The 18,225-nt window shown below is 46.1% G+C and overlaps 1 protein-coding gene across 8 annotated transcripts in view; it reads left to right on the top strand.

Moving 5' to 3' along the window:
- TTLL11 (tubulin tyrosine ligase like 11) overlaps positions 1 to 18,225 on the top strand; it is a 274,872-nt gene that overhangs the window by 203,585 nt on the left and 53,062 nt on the right. For all 8 annotated transcript variants that reach the window (XR_009008679.1, XM_057548845.1, XM_057548847.1 and 5 more), the window contains 2 exons: positions 9,268 to 9,519; positions 16,731 to 16,837. Coding sequence is in view for 7 of the 8 variants with exons in the window: in XM_057548845.1 (XP_057404828.1) it covers positions 9,268 to 9,519; positions 16,731 to 16,837 (359 nt within the window). In the remaining variant the exon portion in view is untranslated. The remainder of the gene's footprint in view (positions 1 to 9,267; positions 9,520 to 16,730; positions 16,838 to 18,225) is intronic.

The raw sequence follows: 18,225 nt of genomic DNA, 5'->3' as shown, positions 1-18,225 counted from the left end.
TGTGGAATGTAGACAACAAGGCAGGCAAAGCAGGCAGCGACCAGACCCGCCGGGCCCCGAGCTCTCTGGCCGAGGGTGAGGCCCTGTCCAGCGGGCCTCGGGCAGCCTGTGCAGGCCAGTCTTGTCATTTGAAAACCGTTCCTCCAGGATCCAGCGGAAAGCTAAGCACGAGCCCAGCCATCCACAGAAAGACAGCGACCAGCTACTTAGTGGGTTTAAACAGGGACTCTGCAGCCCTTCGGGCAAAAAGATTTCTCCTCCATGCCGGCCAGCGTGGTCGGATGCATCTGAAGCTGTGCACATTCAGAATCAGAATTTTGGCCACTCTGGTGTTTTAGCTCAATAGTGGTGTCGGTTTTTTTTTTCTTTCTTTTTTCAAGGTTCTGAACAGGAAGTCAGAACTGGGCCTGCCTTTGCTACCATCTTTCACTTGATGCCTCCCCTCAAGCAAGTGACTTTGCTTTGACTTCCCAACATTATTTCAAAAGGAAAATGAGACGAGATGATCGCTAGGGCCCTTTCCACTCCTCAGTTTAACTTTTGCTTTATGTGGGGCGCAGCAAATATCACTCTCTGTGCATGATTCTGTGACATCAGTAATCCTCAGTAGAGAACCAGGGTATCAGATAAGGGTCAGTTATCCAGCGAGGCCCGAGAAAATGAGACTCACTTATTTAGGGGGTTTATTTAGGTTGGGACAAGAGGGTAGGTGCAGTCTGACCCCGGGCGGCCTGCCGTGAGATTCCCCAGACGACCTACAGGCAGTCGAAGGAGCAAGAGAACAGTACAGCATCTAGTCACGTGGGTTGGGGGTGGGGCAGAATGCCAAAAAGTGGTTAAAGAAACCCTGTATTCTCCTGAGTTCCCGGAGGTGTGTGCCAATCTCTCCCACTGAAGCTGGGGACAAGACAGTGAGCCCCTTGAGATGATGACACACGGGAGATAAAGATGCTGGTGATTATAACCAAAGTGGCTCACAGGAATTGGGGCACCGTGCTAAGCGCCACGTATCCATTTTCTCTGTAATTACATCAGTCCTATAGTTTAGGTACCATTATTATTCCCATTTTATATAAGAGGATACTGAAGCTTTGAGGTTATATGACTTGCCTGAGGTCACCCAGCTCAAGAATACAGAGCTGGGATTCCAGTGGTGACTCGGACTACCCCCAGAGCCCACGCCCGGGTTCCCCAGGCCAGCGCCCGTGGGGAGCAGCTGTCTGGCGGCATCTCCTCCCACCCTCCCCGGCCTGAGTGACAGTACATTTCACTGTCTCTTACTGCCCGTGCCCAGAGACAAAGAAAGCAAGAGGGACCAGGGCGAAGAGACTCACTCTGGGCAGAGGGGCAGAGCAGAGAGAGCCCTGTTGGAAAAGAATCCCTTTGGGAGGTCCTTGTAAAATGAGCTGTCAGTTCGTTCATCTGGAAAATGAGAGGGCTGGGCCAGATGACCCCTAAAGGCACTTCCAGCTCGGAAATAGCCTGAGTTCTGGGTCTGTGGGAAAGGGGGCATTAGACTAGGTCTGTATGTTTGTTCTTTTGTTAATTCGTTGCCTGGCCGGACGGGTAGATGCTCGTGCAGCATCCCCAGCCTGGTGGCTCTGGGAATTCATCCCAGGCGGGGGCAGAGACCCAGTCTGCTGCTGTTGCCACTGGGGGCCTCCGTTAATTCCCACACATGCGACACACAGTGCATCAGTGATTCGTGTGGGCCTGAAACTGTAAAACAGATTGATTTGTTGGGCAGTTGGAATGGAACAGCTCCGTCCAGATATGCAATGATTGTCACACTGAGGTCAGTTACAACTCCCCCCCGACCCAGCAGAATCATCTGGATGCTCTACACATAGGCTGTGTTTTTGATCCTAAAGAATGCAACAGTTTTGTGCTGGGCTTAGACTAAGTGGCCTCCCAACCGCTCTCCCTCATAAGTAAGAGACTCCTCTCCCATTGAAAGGGAGGAAAAAATGAGTTCAGAGAAGTTTCGTAACTACGTTGAGTTGTAACATGATGGAGTGGAAAGGGCCTGGGCTTTGAACTCAAGCAGATCCTGGTTCAAATCCTCACTCAGCCATTTAATAGCTGAGTGACCTTTGGAAAGTAGCTTAACCTCTCTGAAGCTCATTTCTCAGCAGCAAAATGGAGACACTTATTATACCTAATTCATAAGGATCATTGCCAGGGTCAAATGAGATGTTACGAGTAACCGACCTGACTCTCAGATATTTAATGCCCGATAACTCCTCATGTATGGAAGAAGCCATAGTGCAATGGTTAGAAACAAGGACACTGGCACCTGCCTGCCTGGCTCTCTATCCTGGGTCTACAACCTATTAGTTTGTATCTTTGTGCCTTGGTTTCTGCATCTGTAAAATGGGCATAATAATAATGCCTGCTTCGTAGGATTTTATCAAGACTAAATGTTTTAAGATGGCAGTTCCTGGCACATAATCAATATCATCACCATTGTGTTTTGTTGTTGATGTGACACTGTGCTATGGAGGAAAGTGATTGAGGGAGGCGGAAGCGGCCAGGTGAGCATTCATAGGAACACTGCACGAAGGGGAGCCGGTGGGAATAGACCCAGCATGGATCTAGGTCTTACAGGGACTAGAGCATCAGCCAGATCCCTCATTAAATCCCTTTCCTCATCACCTTGGAAACACATGCCTCACCCGTCTATCGCCTTCTCTTCAAACAATATAGCATTGCCATCAAGCAAATGGGGGCCCTGTGATGGAAGAGATTTATCAAATGACAGAGCCGGGCTACATGGTAGTTATGTTTATTTTTAGTGACTTAATCCTCCAACTCTTTAAATTAGCTGCTGGGCTAATTTAAGGGACTTCTTTGGTGCATTGTTGGCCGTTTCTTCTGGAATGCCAATGTGCCTTTGAAACCCCCAAGGGGCTGGGGTGGGGGACATGTCTTGGCCAAACGGCGGGGAAAGGAGCCTGCCTACTTCCCTCCATTTGCCAGTGCTGTCCCGCTGCCCACCAGGCTCTCCCGTCAAGCCACAGGATTGCCCGGGAACGTGATCCAGGGCCTTCTCTCCCTTTCTATCCCCCGTGATCAAGCAGTTGCCAAATCCATCTTCTTTCACCTAGACCAGTGATTCTTAGACTTCAGCCTGCATCAGAATCCCCCGCAGGACTTGCTCAGGCAGAGCTTCTGAGACCATAGGTCTGGGGTGGGACCCAAGGACTCAGGTGATGCTGATACTGCTGGACCAGAATCACTGCTGGTCCAGAATCACACTACGCTTTCAGAATCACTGAGCCTGAGTGTTCCAGTAGCTTCCTAATATCGTCCACTCCCCCCTCGATTCAGGATACACACTGCTGGCAGATTCATTCATCTTCTCTGATCTTCTGATTTTGCCACTTCTTTCCCCCAAATCTACCACAACCTTGTCATCTCCTACACTGCCACATCCAAGCTCCCTTGTCTGACACTCAAGATCCTATAAGACCCAGACCCAAGCTGGCTTCCTGGTCATATTCCTACCTGCTCCCCTTCGTGTACACGACTAAGACCCAGCAAGCCAACCTACTTCTATGTGCTCCAGGTCCCATCTCTGGATGCTCACCTGGCCACTCCCACCTGGCTCAGTCATTGTTTGTGGATGGGTCTAGTCTTCCCCCACTGGGTCATGTGCTTCTGGGTAGCTGGGACTGTGTCTACCTCACCTGTGTAGCCCAAGCCCCTGGGACAGGTAAGTGCTTGAGAAATGGTTCATGAACGAATAAATTATTGAAGGGATGCTTCACTAAAAATGGGAATTATTTCTCTGAGGGAATTCAAGCACCTTCTCTGAAACTGGAACTTGCTGTATCTACCTTCCTATTTTGTTAACTCCCAAGAATATATACATATATTGTTTGTACATCAGAAGAAAAGTCTTTGGTTTGATTTAAATCAAATTAGCACAAGAGCTACATAGTGAGCTAAGCCTTGGGTGTGTAGTGAGACAGTCCTGAGTACAAATTCTGATTCCACTATTGATTTGTGACATTGGGCAAGTATTAAGGTTCTCTGGGCCTCAGGTTCCTAATTTGTAAAACGGGACTAGTTTCTACCTACCTTGTAGAATTGTTTTGAGAAACCAGTGAGATCATATATATGTAGTAAGCTGCTTGACACAGAGTGGGTCCCTGATAAATAGTAGTGATTTTTAACAGTAGGCTTTCCAGGCAAAATAGTGGTAGGTGGTTTTTCACAAGTTTTAATAAAACAAAATCCCATTTTATTTGAAAGACAGTAATAGGTAAAACATTCCAGGATTCTTTCCTCTATTTTAATGAATCAAGGACACACCAAATTCAATTAAAAAAAAAAATACCCCAAAGGACCCCAAGTAAGCTTGATTTATATTTTCTTTACCAGTCACTTCTATTTCATAAGTCTGACTTTTCCGTTAAAATGCTATTAAGTAAAAACAGGGTTTTACAGTATTTGTGATAACTTGGATCTCAGTGTGATAATTGGAATTATCTCTAGCAGAATAACCATTTCTCCTTGTTTTATTTCCTCTTATATATCAGCTATATCTTTACTGCCTTCTTCCAGTTGAGTAAAACCACTTCTGCCTGAATTTGTGGTTTTGAGTCCATGAAAATATCTGTGGCTTTGAGGGCCCTTTTCATCCTGAGGTTATTAATTGGGATTCAGGAAGGAAGGGGAGTGGTAGTCATCCAGTAAGAAATGTGAGAGGCTGTCACGGAGAAGAGAAGACAAACCCATCCTGTGAGGCTCTGAGGGTGGGTTGGGATGTGGGCTATGGACACCAGAGGGAGAACAGCCTCTGATGTGCTGTCCAGAAAACCTTCCCAGCCTGAGAGGTGCCCTGGAGGTGGTGAGGTCCCCCTCATCAGGCAACCCAAGCTACGGCCACCCCCTTGGATGATCTGCCAGTCAGATGACCCACTGGTGCTAATGTCCTATCTACCTGGGAGTCATTTCTTCTCTAAAATGACATCATTGTGAAAAGGTTAGGAACTAGATAGAGGTGGTGGTTACACAACATTGTGCATTGCATGCTTTAAAATGGTTCAAATGGTGAACTTTATGTTACGTACATTAGACCACAATAAAAGAAAATAGATGACATCGTTGGACAGAATGATCTCCAAGGCTGCTGCTAGCTGTTAACATGTTATGTTTCTGGGAGGGAGCACGTGGCTGAGGGGACTGGCTCCCAGACTCTATTTAGTCAAAGACGAGCCATGTATACAATATCTGACTGACAGGGAATGGCCAATTAAATTATGGTTCAGGCATAATATGGAATATTATATGTCCATGAGAGATTATGCTCATGAAAACATACTTAATGCCACGGGAAGACACGTGTGATATAATGTAAAGTGTAAGAAAAAAGGATTTAAACTACCTATGATGTGATCCTAACTTATAGATAAAAAATCAAAACATTAGTAGTGTTTATCCCTGAATTGTGGGATTACAAATGATTCTGATTCCTTTATACAGTTCTCAAAATGCTTACAAAGACCATGAATTACTATTATAATTTTTTAAAAACTATTTAAAAAGGAAAAATAAATAACAGTCCTTTGGATTTGGTAACCCCCAATGTGAACCATGATGTGCTTTGGAATAATAGGGCAGCAAGACGGAAACAGCCCTGGTTAGGAGAACTGATGTGTAATTCCAGTTCAGCCAGGGCAAAGAGCTGCTTCGCATTGTTGGGCCTCAGTTTCTCCATCTGGAAGAGGGGTATAAAAATAACAGTGTACTGCACGTGTTTTGTGAAGAGCAAATGAGATCATGAAAGTGGGACGGTTCTGTTGATTGAAGAGTTCTCAGCCTTTTTCTTTGTCATGGAGTGTATTCAAACTGTATATTTCCAAATCTTTCCTTTAACAAAAACTTAATGAGTGCTTTTAAAGTTAGTGATTGCCACTTATCCAGGAATTTAAGAGCTAATTTCCAGTAACAGTGCTGCTTTTTTTCTCATCTTTCTTCCTATAACCTTAATGTGAAAACATTTTATTTCATCTGAAGTGTAACCACCTGACTTTTATTTACAGTCTTAAATTCAAGGAGGTGATGATAAAACCAGTTTAGCTGAAGGGAAGTTGCACCCACTCCATCCCACTCCCCCTGGGAATGCGGTGCTTCTCCGGAGGAATAAGGTCCCTCCCCTTTGTAGGAGGGAGCATTTGTTGCCCCGGGACCCTCCACACTTGAACTTTAGAAGTGGGTTTCCTTTGCTCTTCTTTGGTTCTGCCTGTTCTCGCTTTGAGACCCACTTAGAAGGAAACATGAACAGAACTTACAGGACCTTTTATTCACACAAGGGGGTTCTCTTTCTTGGAGGCTGGCTCCTTGGACCAGCATAAAGAAAAGGTCATGAAGAACCTAGTGGCAAGATGGGAATAAAGACACAGACCTACTAGAGAATGGACTTGAGGATATGGGGAGGGGGAGGGGTAAGATGTGACAGGGTGAGAGAGTGGAATGGACATATATACACTACCAAATGTAAAATAGATAGCTAGTGGGAAGCAGCCGCATAGCACAGGGAGATCAGCTTGGTGCTTTGTGACCACCTAGAGGGGTGGGGTAGGGAGGGTGGGAGGGAGGGAGATGCAAGAGGGAAGAGATATGGGGACATATGTATATGTATAACTGATTCACTCTGTTATAAAGCAGAAACTAACACACCATTGTAAAGCAGTTATACTCCAATAAAGATGTTTAAAAAAAAAAAAAAAAGAAAAGACCATTTTGGCAGGGCCGTCAAGTATGCTGTTTCTCTCTCTTGAACCTCTTTCCCATTTAAACGAGCTTATGGGGTGGGTACAAAGCATCATAACCTTGATGTTTTATCTGAAGCTTACCTTGCTATTAAAAGCAAACTTTCCCAATTCAACAAATTCAATGAAACATTTCCGAAGAACCTAATACGTGCCAGGTCCTATAGAAATAGAGTTGAATAAGATGTGGTCCTTGCCTTCCATGAGCTCACAAAACAGTGAGAGGGATTGGCGTGTAAGCAAATGCAGCGCAGTTGATGAGAGGAGTGAAGAAGTCCAAGGGGCAGGAGTGGGACATGAAGGACAGTCTTCAGCATGGTCAAGGCAACAGCTGAGCTGGTTCTCAAAGTGGAACAGAAATGTGCCAGGCAGCCAGGGCTGGGAAAGTCTTCAAAGGCTGAGGCAAGCAGGTGTGAAGATACCAAGACAGCCCAGCTTGGTGACTGATGGTGTGCTTGGAAGTGGGAGCTCTGGGGACGAGGCCATTTAATAAAGAAAAGAAAAGAGTAGAAAATGGCCTTGGTATTGAGCTCAGCACCATGGGATGTGGCTCTTCTTTTCCTGGATCTCTTAGCCAGCTGGGCGGTACTTATTGGCCGTTCACACGGCGCTCAGGGTGTTACCAAGTCTAAGCTCATACTGCCCGCCGCACGACAGGACAGTAAATAGAGAGACAAGTTGATGGGGCAAGGAATAGCGCCTTTATTCAGAAAACCAGCAGCCTGAGAAGATGGTGGACTAGTGTGCCAAAGAACCATCTTCCTGGAGTTAGAATTCAGGCTTCTTTCATACTAAACGGGGAGGGGGTAAAGTCCTGGTTAGATCAGACTCCAGAGGGGATGTGTTCATTTCTTCCTTCCTGCAGCCATTCACAGGTGGGCCTAGTCAGGAGGTTTCCTGTGAGCTAAACAAAGGTATTTTACCTTAACACTCATCACATGGGAGGCAGGGCACCCAGAGACAGGCCATTATGTATCATTTAGGCTTACAGGCAACATCCCTTTAGTGATTAACTTGTAGCAAAAGCAAGAGAACACAAAGGTTAAAGTAAAAGGAACAGGTTCGATGTGGAGTCAGATTTGTTGTTTCCTATTACAAGGGTTCTGTCTCTGGAACGGACACGCAGGTGGAAAGGGTTACGCCTGGCCCCCCCACCCCCACCCCATCCGCTATGGGCAGGACAAGAGACAGGAAAGCAAGGTGAGCTGCAGGTGCAGAGACAGGCACTGAGTGTGGAAGGGGGCTGGGCGTCCAGCAAGCACGGGTCTCTATGTCCAGGCCAGGCCATGGCTGGGGTGGCCGCAGAGGTCAAGGCCTTGAAGGGTACAGTGTGTCTAAGGCAATGACAAGAAATAAGGAGGGCAGAGAGGAAATCAGGAAGGGCCTTGTGTGCCAGAGGGAGGAGTATGGACTTGATCACGTAGGCACTCAGGAACCACAAAGAACTGTAGGAAGTGGGCATCCCAGCCAGGTCTGCTTTAAAAGGGCACCTCAGGTGCCATGTGGAGGATGGGTCTGTGGATGGGAGAGGCCGGAGGCGGGAGACCCCATTGTTAGAGTCCAGGAGAGAGCAGACAAGGCCAGGGCAGGGGGAGAGTGGAGCGGGTTCCAGGGAACACTAAGCATGCTGTGGAGACAGAGGGAGAGGAGGGGCTGGCGTTTATTCAGATGTTTCCTGCTTGGGTCACTGACAGCTGGTGGTGACATTCGAGGAGACAGGGAGTGTGGATTTGGGGTGAGGGGAAATGGTCATGTCAGTGTGAGGTACCTGCGGGTCATCCTGGAGGGTAAACAGGTGATAGCTGGAGCTGTGTGTCTGGAGGTGAGAACATTGCAGCTGGAGGTGCATATCTGAGAGTTAGTGGCTGTGAACTTTCTCGAGTATCAGGATAATTTCAGAATAAAATATCCAGACTAAGGAATCACAACAGTACGATCATTTTTTTTTTTTTTTTGTACGAGTTCCAAATAAGAAAATAGTTAAGCCAGAAAATGCAATTGTGCCTATTCCTAGAATTGGGTAACTGATGTATCTCTGCACATTGTTCATTGAACTGTCTGTGGCTTCTTGCCAGCCCTCAATGAGATTTTTATATTTCTTAATTATTCAATTACTACCCATAAGTAGGAGCTTGAAATCAAACCCAGACTGCTTCATAATAGAGTATTCTCTTCAGTCATGAGTACAGAAAAGGAAATTGTCCATATTGGGAAGCCAGGATGGTAGAACAGAGGAAGTGTAAGTCTCTAGTCCCGGCTCTGTCCTGGGTTCAAGTTCTGGCTTTGCCACACCCTAGCCGTGTGAGCTTGGGCAGGTCACTTCTTTGAGGTCAGTTCTCTGGTTTGTACATTAAGAAGAATAATAATACACCCCCCTCCATGTTGCTATAAATCTAAAGGAAAGGAGAATTTGCAAGAGAAAGCAATCTGTGTGCTGTAAAGCCCGCTCTAAATGTTGGTTCTGTCGTTAACTCCTTGTGTGCTGCAGGTCTCGGCAGCTTGGGAAACCGTTAGCCTCAAAGGAAGAGCCTTCTGACAGCGATCTGGCCAGTGCCTCGGCAGGCAGCGCCAATCCCGAAGCCCACCTGCCCTCCATCTGCCTCAAGCAGGTGTTCCCCAAGTATGCAAAGCAGTTCAACTATCTGCGCCTGGTGGACAGAATGGCAAACCTGTTTATCCGGTTCCTGGGTATCAAGGGGACAATGAAGTTGGGACCAACAGGCTTTCGTACCTTCATCAGGTCAGTGAGACCAGCTCCTCTGGCTCGGGATTCCGGCAGGGTGGAGACCAGCCCCACATCTGGCTGGTCCCGTCTCTCTGGCTGCGCCTGGGAGAATCTGTGATGCCAGATCACGGCCCCACTTGGGGCTGGATTGGCCCAGCAGCTGGCACTGGGCCTGACACATAGTAGACTCTTGTTTGTTGAATGAATTAATGAATGTTATGGATGTGACAGTATTCACAACATTATGCTTGTGGTTGGAAAACAATTCTGCGCTACCTTGAGCTAGGTCCTTATTGATATATGAATAAGTGCCCCTTGGACTCAGACAGACCTCGTGCTTCTAAAACTGGGGTGATGTTCTCCCAGTGGTACGTGGCTGAGGGCTGAGCTTTAATGAAGTCACAGCAGAGAAGCAAGCCACATCTTCCAAAGTGTCAATTTCAGGAGAGAAAAGTTAAATAATTCAGTTGATAAATAATTTAATACATTTGTTCTAATATAAAAATAATGTGGTTATATTATAGAGTATAATACAAAATTTGCATGAATTTTAAAGATAAAACATGAGACAAAGATATTGTGTTTTTGCCACAGCCTATAAAATAAGCCATTGCCACTTAATCTCCCGAGATTATTCATTAACTTGCCTCTACCCTCTGGGATACTTTGGGGCAGTACAGGAGCACTTACTAGCGTGTGTCCTTGGGTAAGTTAGTGACAGTCTGTGAACCTCAATGGTCCTATAAAATGGAGATGAAACTATCAATACCCTAGGATTGTATGTTATACACCTCAGAGGAACTACCTGCCAGCATCCCATGTTGCTATTGTTTTTCTCATCATTGGTTTTAATATTTCTATCTGGCAACACAAAGTCACCCTGTTCATAGTTTTTTTCATGAAAGCAAATAATTAGAAGTCTTGAATTGGAAACCATTTGTCATATGCTTTTCTGTAAATGAATTTTATAAATTCTAACTCTAGCGCTCTGATACTCCTGATAGGATGGCATGAAGAAGTATCAGCAGGAATTTTTGCCATCTCAGTAAACCTGAAGTCATATTTGCACAGTGATTTTGAGAGGGGCTTTGTGTTAGTTTCAGGGGAAAAGAAAACCCCATGGAAAGAGCACAAGCTTTGGGGTTTGGCTTCAGAGCCAAGCACATTACTTAACAGTTGTGTGGCTTTGGGCAAATTCCTTATCTTCTGTGAGTCTCAGTTCCCTCATCTGTAAAACAGGAATAATCTCTCCCACCTTGCAGGATTGTTATGAGGTTGGGACATGATATATCATAAAGGATCTGACCCACTGCCTAGTTTATGGGAGCTGTTTGTGAAATGGGAGTCTCATGGTTATTATTTCCATGAGGCAGAGGGAATTTTCAAGAAAGTCAACAGGCACATGTTATTTCCCTGAGAAAACTACCTAACGTGATACCCTCTGACTCATTTAAGAATTGCGTTTGACTTGTAGGAATAGATACCCATCTATAAATGGTTTAAAGAGTAAAATTAATTTTTTTCTCATATAACAGGAAATTTGGCAGTGGGGCTTCTCGGGCTGGTTAATGACTCCACAATGTGATCAACTCCCCAATTTCTGTCTTTGTGCTTACCCACCCTGAGCATGTGCTTCAAGCTTCAGGGTTGCCTTATGGTCACAAGATGGCTGCTCAAAATCCAGCCATCATGGTCAAGTTCCAGGCAGGAAAAAGGAAGAAGGAAGGAAGAGCAAAAGACGTTGGTCAGATGCTTCCTTTTAACTCCTAATACAATTCTACTAAAATGTAAGAGAGAGGGAGAGGTTTGAAAAAACATTACATATCACAAGAATCACAATCTCAGTTGCCTGAGGGTGGGGTGGGGGGAGGGTGCAGGCAGGAAGGATAAACAAACCAGTGGGTGGGATCTAGAAGGATGAGGAGGGCGGGGCTGTGGCAAAAAGAAAGGTTGTTGCCGGGCTAGTATTACCAAAGCTTTTGATTTTTCAAGAGAAGCTAGAAATATTGATTTTTATGTAAAATTTCAATGCATGTGTATACTGAATGTTGGCAATTCAGAAAATAATTCTGGGTTCAATCAAAGCATGGCGGCCCATAGGGCCCACCGGTGTGTTACCTCTGGTGTGAGAGGCTGAGGTACATATTAAGAGGACTGGTATGTTCATATACAATCTTGAAAAGAAAATTCCTGAAAAGAATTGAGAATGGTTCTAGCAGAGAAGATTCTTAAAATGCACTCAGACTGAAACTGGATGATGTCAAAAATATTGCTACAAATCTGTCTCTGTGTGAGAGGCTTTATGATTTTTCCACCCCTTTGTTCTCTATAATTAAGAACAAATATGAAAAAGATGGGTTTTTCATGTTTGCGTGAAAAACCCATCTTTGTGACGTTAGCGACTATTAGGTCCTGCAGCCGTCATTCCCAACCTGTGGCCGAGTACTGTTAGTGGGAGCGATGGTGACCGTGACAAGTGACAGTGTCTTCAGGTAGGGAAGAGGCAGCCGGAGCAGAAAGGCTTAGACAGTGAGCCCCTCTCCCCTCCCTCTGTACCCACCCAGCAAGTGTCCTGAGTAATTAAGGATGCAGGAAGAAATGGAGAAAACATTGCACAACTGTTAATAGATTTCTCCTTTTAAAATGTACCAAGACATCCCAACAGCAGCTTTGTTGTAAAAGATGATCTTCTCTGCTTTCAGATTTATATCTGAATGTGTTCCGTCTTGCCAGCTAAATTTAACAGCACGCGCTTTCTCTTGCTAACAACTGTTCTCTCTCTGCTTTCCACTTCAGTTTAAATTTCGCTTCATTATGAATTAATAATATTTATGCCATATGTTAAATCGAACCAAGTGCCCTTCTCTGGGGCACTGTGCCAGAGACATATTTGCTGGCTAGAGACCCTCCCTTCTGAGCTCCCACGCAAACGGCAGAAGTTGAACTTGACTTTCGTCTGTCCTACCCACTCTTTCTCTCCAAGTTCCTTGAAGAGAACTAGAGGGAACAAAATAATAAACATTCCAATTGAATTTATTTTCAGTGACCATCTCTCATAATGTGCTGCATAGATCAGCAGTTTTAGGAGTGAATTATGCTAATGCCAGTCTGGCCGTATTCTATTTTTCTTTTCCACCAAGAAATGAGAAATAATGAACTGTCATCCTCTCGTCTAGATTTAACTCTATCTAACCAGCTTGTCGTGTCATTTCCTCAGGAGGCATATAACAGTAGCACGTATTACCATGAATTAAGCACCTCTTTTCTCTCTTTTTTTTTTTAATTCATAATAATTGCTGAGGTGTGGAGACATCTCTTTCTCTGAGAAATAGAAATTATCTGCTTCTTCAGTTTGACAGCTTTCTCGAGGGAAATGCATTTTTGTTATTTTCCTTCCATCGGATTCCTAATTTGGGAGGATTTCTATGTAATTCACTAAGAACCCGTTTTCTGAACATATCCTACATCAGAATTTGACATCAACTGGCACATGCTGCATTTTCCATTTCCACAGTCTGAAGATTAAACGGTTTGCCAAAACCGGGGTTTATTTCTAGAAAATGGAGGCAGCTTCTCCACACCTCGAGTGTTTGCTTCATGCTGGGCCATTCTGCTTGGAGATCCCCACTCGTGTCCTTTGTGGTTTCTAATCCTGGTCTCCTTCTAAATTAGAGAACGGTTTTCTCTTTTTCCTTTTTTTCCCCCTTCCACTCCCTTTTCTCATAAGGAGATATTAATATGCTTCATAATGGGTAGCTGTGGGGTGTTATTCTCTGAGAGGCAGCATGGAGTGTTAGAATGTTCTGGAATGGAAGTGTCAGGGGCCCTGCCCCCACCTCTGTCATTAACTCCTCAGTGACTTTGAAAATTCCCCTGTTCTGTGATGATCTCTTTCCAGTAATATCATGAGATTTTTATGCCTGGGATATCAATAGCCTTTAAAAATAGAAACATTATAAACCAAAGTTGTCTTTCCCTCCCCCCACAGATATTTAGAGAGTGGGTTGTTTTTTTTCTTTTTTAAACAAATATTGATTATTTGTTAGCTTTCACCTTACAGAAACCTCTCCAGGAAAAATAAGCTTCTTTTCTTTCACAGAGAAGGATGAACACAAAAGAAATTCTATAAATAGGATTTTATGGAGTGGAAAAAGTTGATTTCTAAATTTCCCATGAGATGTCACTAGTTGTTGAGAGAAAATGGGGATGATAATTTCAAATCTTTCTAATCTTAGGCTCCTAATGAACTTGAATGATTTGTGATTCTCTCCATCCTATGTGCCCATATTCTTTTGATTCTGAAAACAAACAAACAAAACAAAACCTTTCTTTAAACTGGTTCTACATCATGGAGGAAGGCTGGGAGCTGTCATATGTGCCAGGCACCGAGCTAGTCCTTAAAATAGCTTTATATGGCGAGTCGCCTTATCCTCATACAAATAAGGAAATTTAGATTGCAGAGAATGTCAATGACCTTCTCAAGGTCACATAGCAGAGTCAAGATTCAAACTCATGTGCCTTTGATTCCAAAGCTCATTTTTTCCATGTACGTTTCTAGCCTATCCTTTCTGCGGAATCTTTCTGGCTTCTCATGTTACCATATTTCTTGGATTTCTCTTCCACTGAAGAATTTATCCTATCACTCATCAGTCATTTGAAGAACTGCATCCCAGAGCATAAGGGGAAACTGTTCAAATGATTAAGAGCTACCAAGGCCTCATGTTTTTACCCCAGATTCTGAGATCATTTCTACCCTCCGAGAGCCGTATCCAAGACTGATCTGGATCCCAGCATCACTCACTGGGCCCAGAATACCACTTACACATAGTGCACACAAAACAAATTCTATACTGAGTGGGTGGATGGATGAAAAGTTCATTCCAAAATCTTAACCCTTGGAGACATTCCCTGTTTGAGTCCATTAAGAATGTTTGGTGACCACGGGGATAAACCTAGGAAAACCTGTCTCCAAGTGACCCTGATTGTCTTACCCCCCAGCCTTATATCCCAAAGCTTCCCAACAGGGCCTCTCTAGAGGCTCCAGCCTTTCTGGGTTACCTGAGACTTTGTCTCTTGAAACTTGGGTTCTTCCTGCAGCTCTGGGCTGGGCCACCTCCCCATTTCTCCCCAAAGTTCCCAAGTCCACTACTCTATCCTCCAGGGGAGGCCTGGATGTGAATCCCAGCTGTGTGATCTTGGGCAAGCCATGTCCCTTCTCTTGAGTCTCAGCTTACCCATCATTGAAATGGGCCTAAGAACACCTCCCTCATAAAGTGGTTATAAAGATCCAGAGAGCTAATGGGCAGGAAAGGACCTGGCATACAGATGGTGCCCAAGAAGTGCCTACAGAATCAAAATTCTTGTAAAGCATTTCCTGTCTACGGCAGCCAGCATAGATCCCTCCTTCCCCTGCCCCAGTAGCAAATGTTACCATCGACTGTGTTTGCAGGTATCACTAGGGGAGAGTAAGTTACTTTTGGAAAGGGGATAAATGGAGAATCCTCTTTGGTAAATTATGACTCCTACTAAAGGTTTGACACTTCTAATTTCTACCTGTCAGGAAAAAAATAACTATACCAGTGGTCAGTTTGGTTTCCCTTTTTATACTCCATTAACCCACAGAGCAAGCTAGGCAGGGCTCCTGTCCTGTGGGGAGCAAGTGGTCCAGAGGACATGGATACGATAATTAGAGAAAACCCGTAGCCACTCCTAATGAAGCTTTGGAAATGAACAGCGCAGGTTGTTAGAACATACCTTGGGAGAGACTGGAGCGGGTCCCCAGCAGGACCCAATAGAGATAGCCATCTCAGTGACAGGTGACAGGAAAAGCTCTGCATCCACTGAAATGTTGTTACTGAGGCGCAATAACTGTGTGCTGATGTGCTTTGAAGTCTGCCACTGTGACTTGTGATTGAAATACAGAGCCGGAGCCCAGGAGGAAGCAGGATGTGAATTGATGGCCTGAGGAATACAGGCAGGGAAGAAAGGAAAGAAGGGAGGGAGGGAGGGAGGGAGGGAGGGAGGATGCTGTCATATAAGGAGCACCAGCCTCGTCCAGGCACCGTGCTGGGCACACGTGTGCACATGTCAGGGGTGTGCATGGGTTTGGAGAGGGGCCTCTGGAATGCCCAAATCCTGCTTGCCAATCAACCCCCGACCTCTCGGGTTCCTAAGGGAGCTGTTCACGCAAGGGATGATGACAAATGGGAAACCAAAGAACCACTTTATCATAGCTGGGGCGACGGATGTGGACACATTTGGAAAGTTGAAAGCAGCATGCAGTGTAGTTCAGCCAAGCAGACAGCTGGCCCCAAGGTCTAGCTTTCGGGATTCCCAGGGCAAATCCAGCCTGTCTTGGGACTCGCCTCCCCGGCACGATCTGGTTCAGGAGGGAAGTGCCTCTGGACCACCTGAGGGCTGCCTGCATTCTGAACACAGAGCCTAAGTTCTTTTATTCAGACACTCTGACTAGCAAGCCCCATTTCTGCAGAATGCACAGGGCCTTCACTGAAAGGTCAGCCTCAGGCAGCCTCTGAAGGGGCCTAAATGGTTGTAGCTCTGAGAGGAAGAGGCAAAGTAGAGATCAGGAAGGGAACCAACAGTTGTCGTGGCCCAACCAGGTGCCAGGGCCTTGGGATGCCCTACCTCGTCTCCTCTTCACAACAGCCGTGTGGGCGGGTGTTATTATCTTCATTTAAGAGACCAGCAAATCGAGGCACCAAAGAAAGATTTAAGTAAATGGTCCACAGCCATACAGCTAGAAAAAGCAGCAGGGCCAGGATTTCAGTCCTGGTCTGTCTGAGGCCCAAATCATGCTCTTTTCAGCGTGCCTGCCCACCTTTCCAGACCATAGTGACTGTAATAAAGACTGCCTGTTTTATAGGTCAGGAAACTGAGGCTCAAGAAGGGGAAATAGTTTAATCAGAGCCATCTGCTTCTAAGTGGTAGAGCCAGGTTCAACTCAAGACTTGCCATCCTAAAGTCCCTCCTCCTCCCAGCCCTTTAGAGCCCTAATGAACCACGTTACAGGAACCCACAGGATCTGACCTTAACTCACATTTCAGCCTCCTCTCCCATGGTTCCCTGCCATTCACCCTTCACTAGTTCCAGCTGTGGGGAGGGAGGGCCTTCCAGGCGGGGAACACAGCCCAGGCAAAGGCACAGAAGCCAGAGAGGACAGGACGGGTCGGATCTGGCAGTGACATGTCCTCTCCTGTCTTCTGCAGGAACTGCAAGCTCAGCAGCAGCAGCTTGTCCATGGCCGCCGTGGACATCCTCTACATTGACATCACGAGGAGATGGAACTCCATGACCATGGACCAGCGGGATTCAGGTACCTGATGACTGGCCTCTGCCGTGTCCTGTGGGAGGACAGAGAGGGATGGGTGGTACATTATCTGTTTCTTCTTGTTAAGGGTCAAGGTGGGGGAAGGAGGAAGGTCATCCTATTGTTACCAAACCAAACTTGGGTCTGTTCGCCTGCGTGCAGTAAAGCCAATCTACTGACTCGGAGTTGTGGCGAAGGAAAGGGCAGCATTTATTGCAGGGACAAGCAAGGAGTCCAGGCAGCTCAAAAGGTCCGAGCTCCCCAATGGCTTTCAGGGAAAGGTTTTTAAAGACAGGGTGAGGGAGAGGTGTTGCGGGGTGTGTGATCAGCTCGTGGACATTCTTCTGATTGGTTGGTGGTGAGGTAATCGGGAGTCAACATCATCAAACTTCTGGTTCCAACCCATCTGGGGTCTACGTGCTTGTGGGCAGCATGCAGTTAACTTCTTCCACCTGGTGGGGGCTTCAGTATCTGCAAAACAGCTCAAAGGACGTGGCTCAGAATGTTATCTATAGCCCTTTAGGAGGAAGTAAAGGTCCTTGACTTTGTTTAATGACTAAACTATTATTATTTTGTTTTGCTTGACTGTTTTCCTTTGTTTCTGCATTTTCTCACTTCTCTGATTAAATTTATTCTTTGGAACTTGGGGAAGGCCTAGGAAGCTAAAGTTTTTCTACAAACAAAAAGCAGGTGGAGGACAGGGGGTGGAGGGGTAGGGTCTGTCCTGGGAAGGCTTGCTTACACTATCAGCTCTAGACATCAGTGGAGGGATGGAGCTGAGTTTGAATTCAGGAGCACTGTCCTGATTTCTGCTCCCAAGGCTGTGCCCACCCAAATCCTAATTCCACTGCTGGAATCCTTTGCCTAAAGCTTTGATTCCATTTATGTTGGAAACAGTCACTTATTCGTTGGTTGGTTCATCCCTCGCCACACATTTCCTGGGCATAAGCGGGGCCAGGCCCCGGATAGACTGGAGAGAACAGCACTTGGTTCAGGCCCAGGAGGAACTGGCTCTAGAGTTGGGAGGCAGATGAGAACATAGCAGTAGCTAGTGCGATGCACGCTAGGATGGAGGGAAGCACAGAGAGGCTGTCAGGAAGCTCAGCAGAGGAGTTCCTGAGTGAGCGGGGCCCAAGGAAGACTTCCTGCAGAAGCCGAGTGGGATCAGCCGAGGGGCAGGGTGGCACACACCCCCTCCTTCAGGGCTGTTTGCCTGGTCTAGGCAGAGACACACGTGAAAGGCTCAGGTCACCCCAAGTAGCCTGGAGGGTCTGCAGCAAGGAGGGAAAGGAGAAGAGGCAGAGGTGGGGTTGCAGGAGCTGTCGAGGCCTTGAACGCCACGCGAAAGAGCTTGAGCTTGATCCCCTAGATCACGTGGGGCCGGTGAAGGATTC

This window comes from Balaenoptera acutorostrata, chromosome 6 (genome assembly GCF_949987535.1).
Source record: "Balaenoptera acutorostrata chromosome 6, mBalAcu1.1, whole genome shotgun sequence".
NCBI classification, from domain to species: Eukaryota; Metazoa; Chordata; class Mammalia; order Artiodactyla; family Balaenopteridae; genus Balaenoptera; species Balaenoptera acutorostrata.
This window is presented reverse-complemented; position numbering and strand designations above follow the sequence as displayed.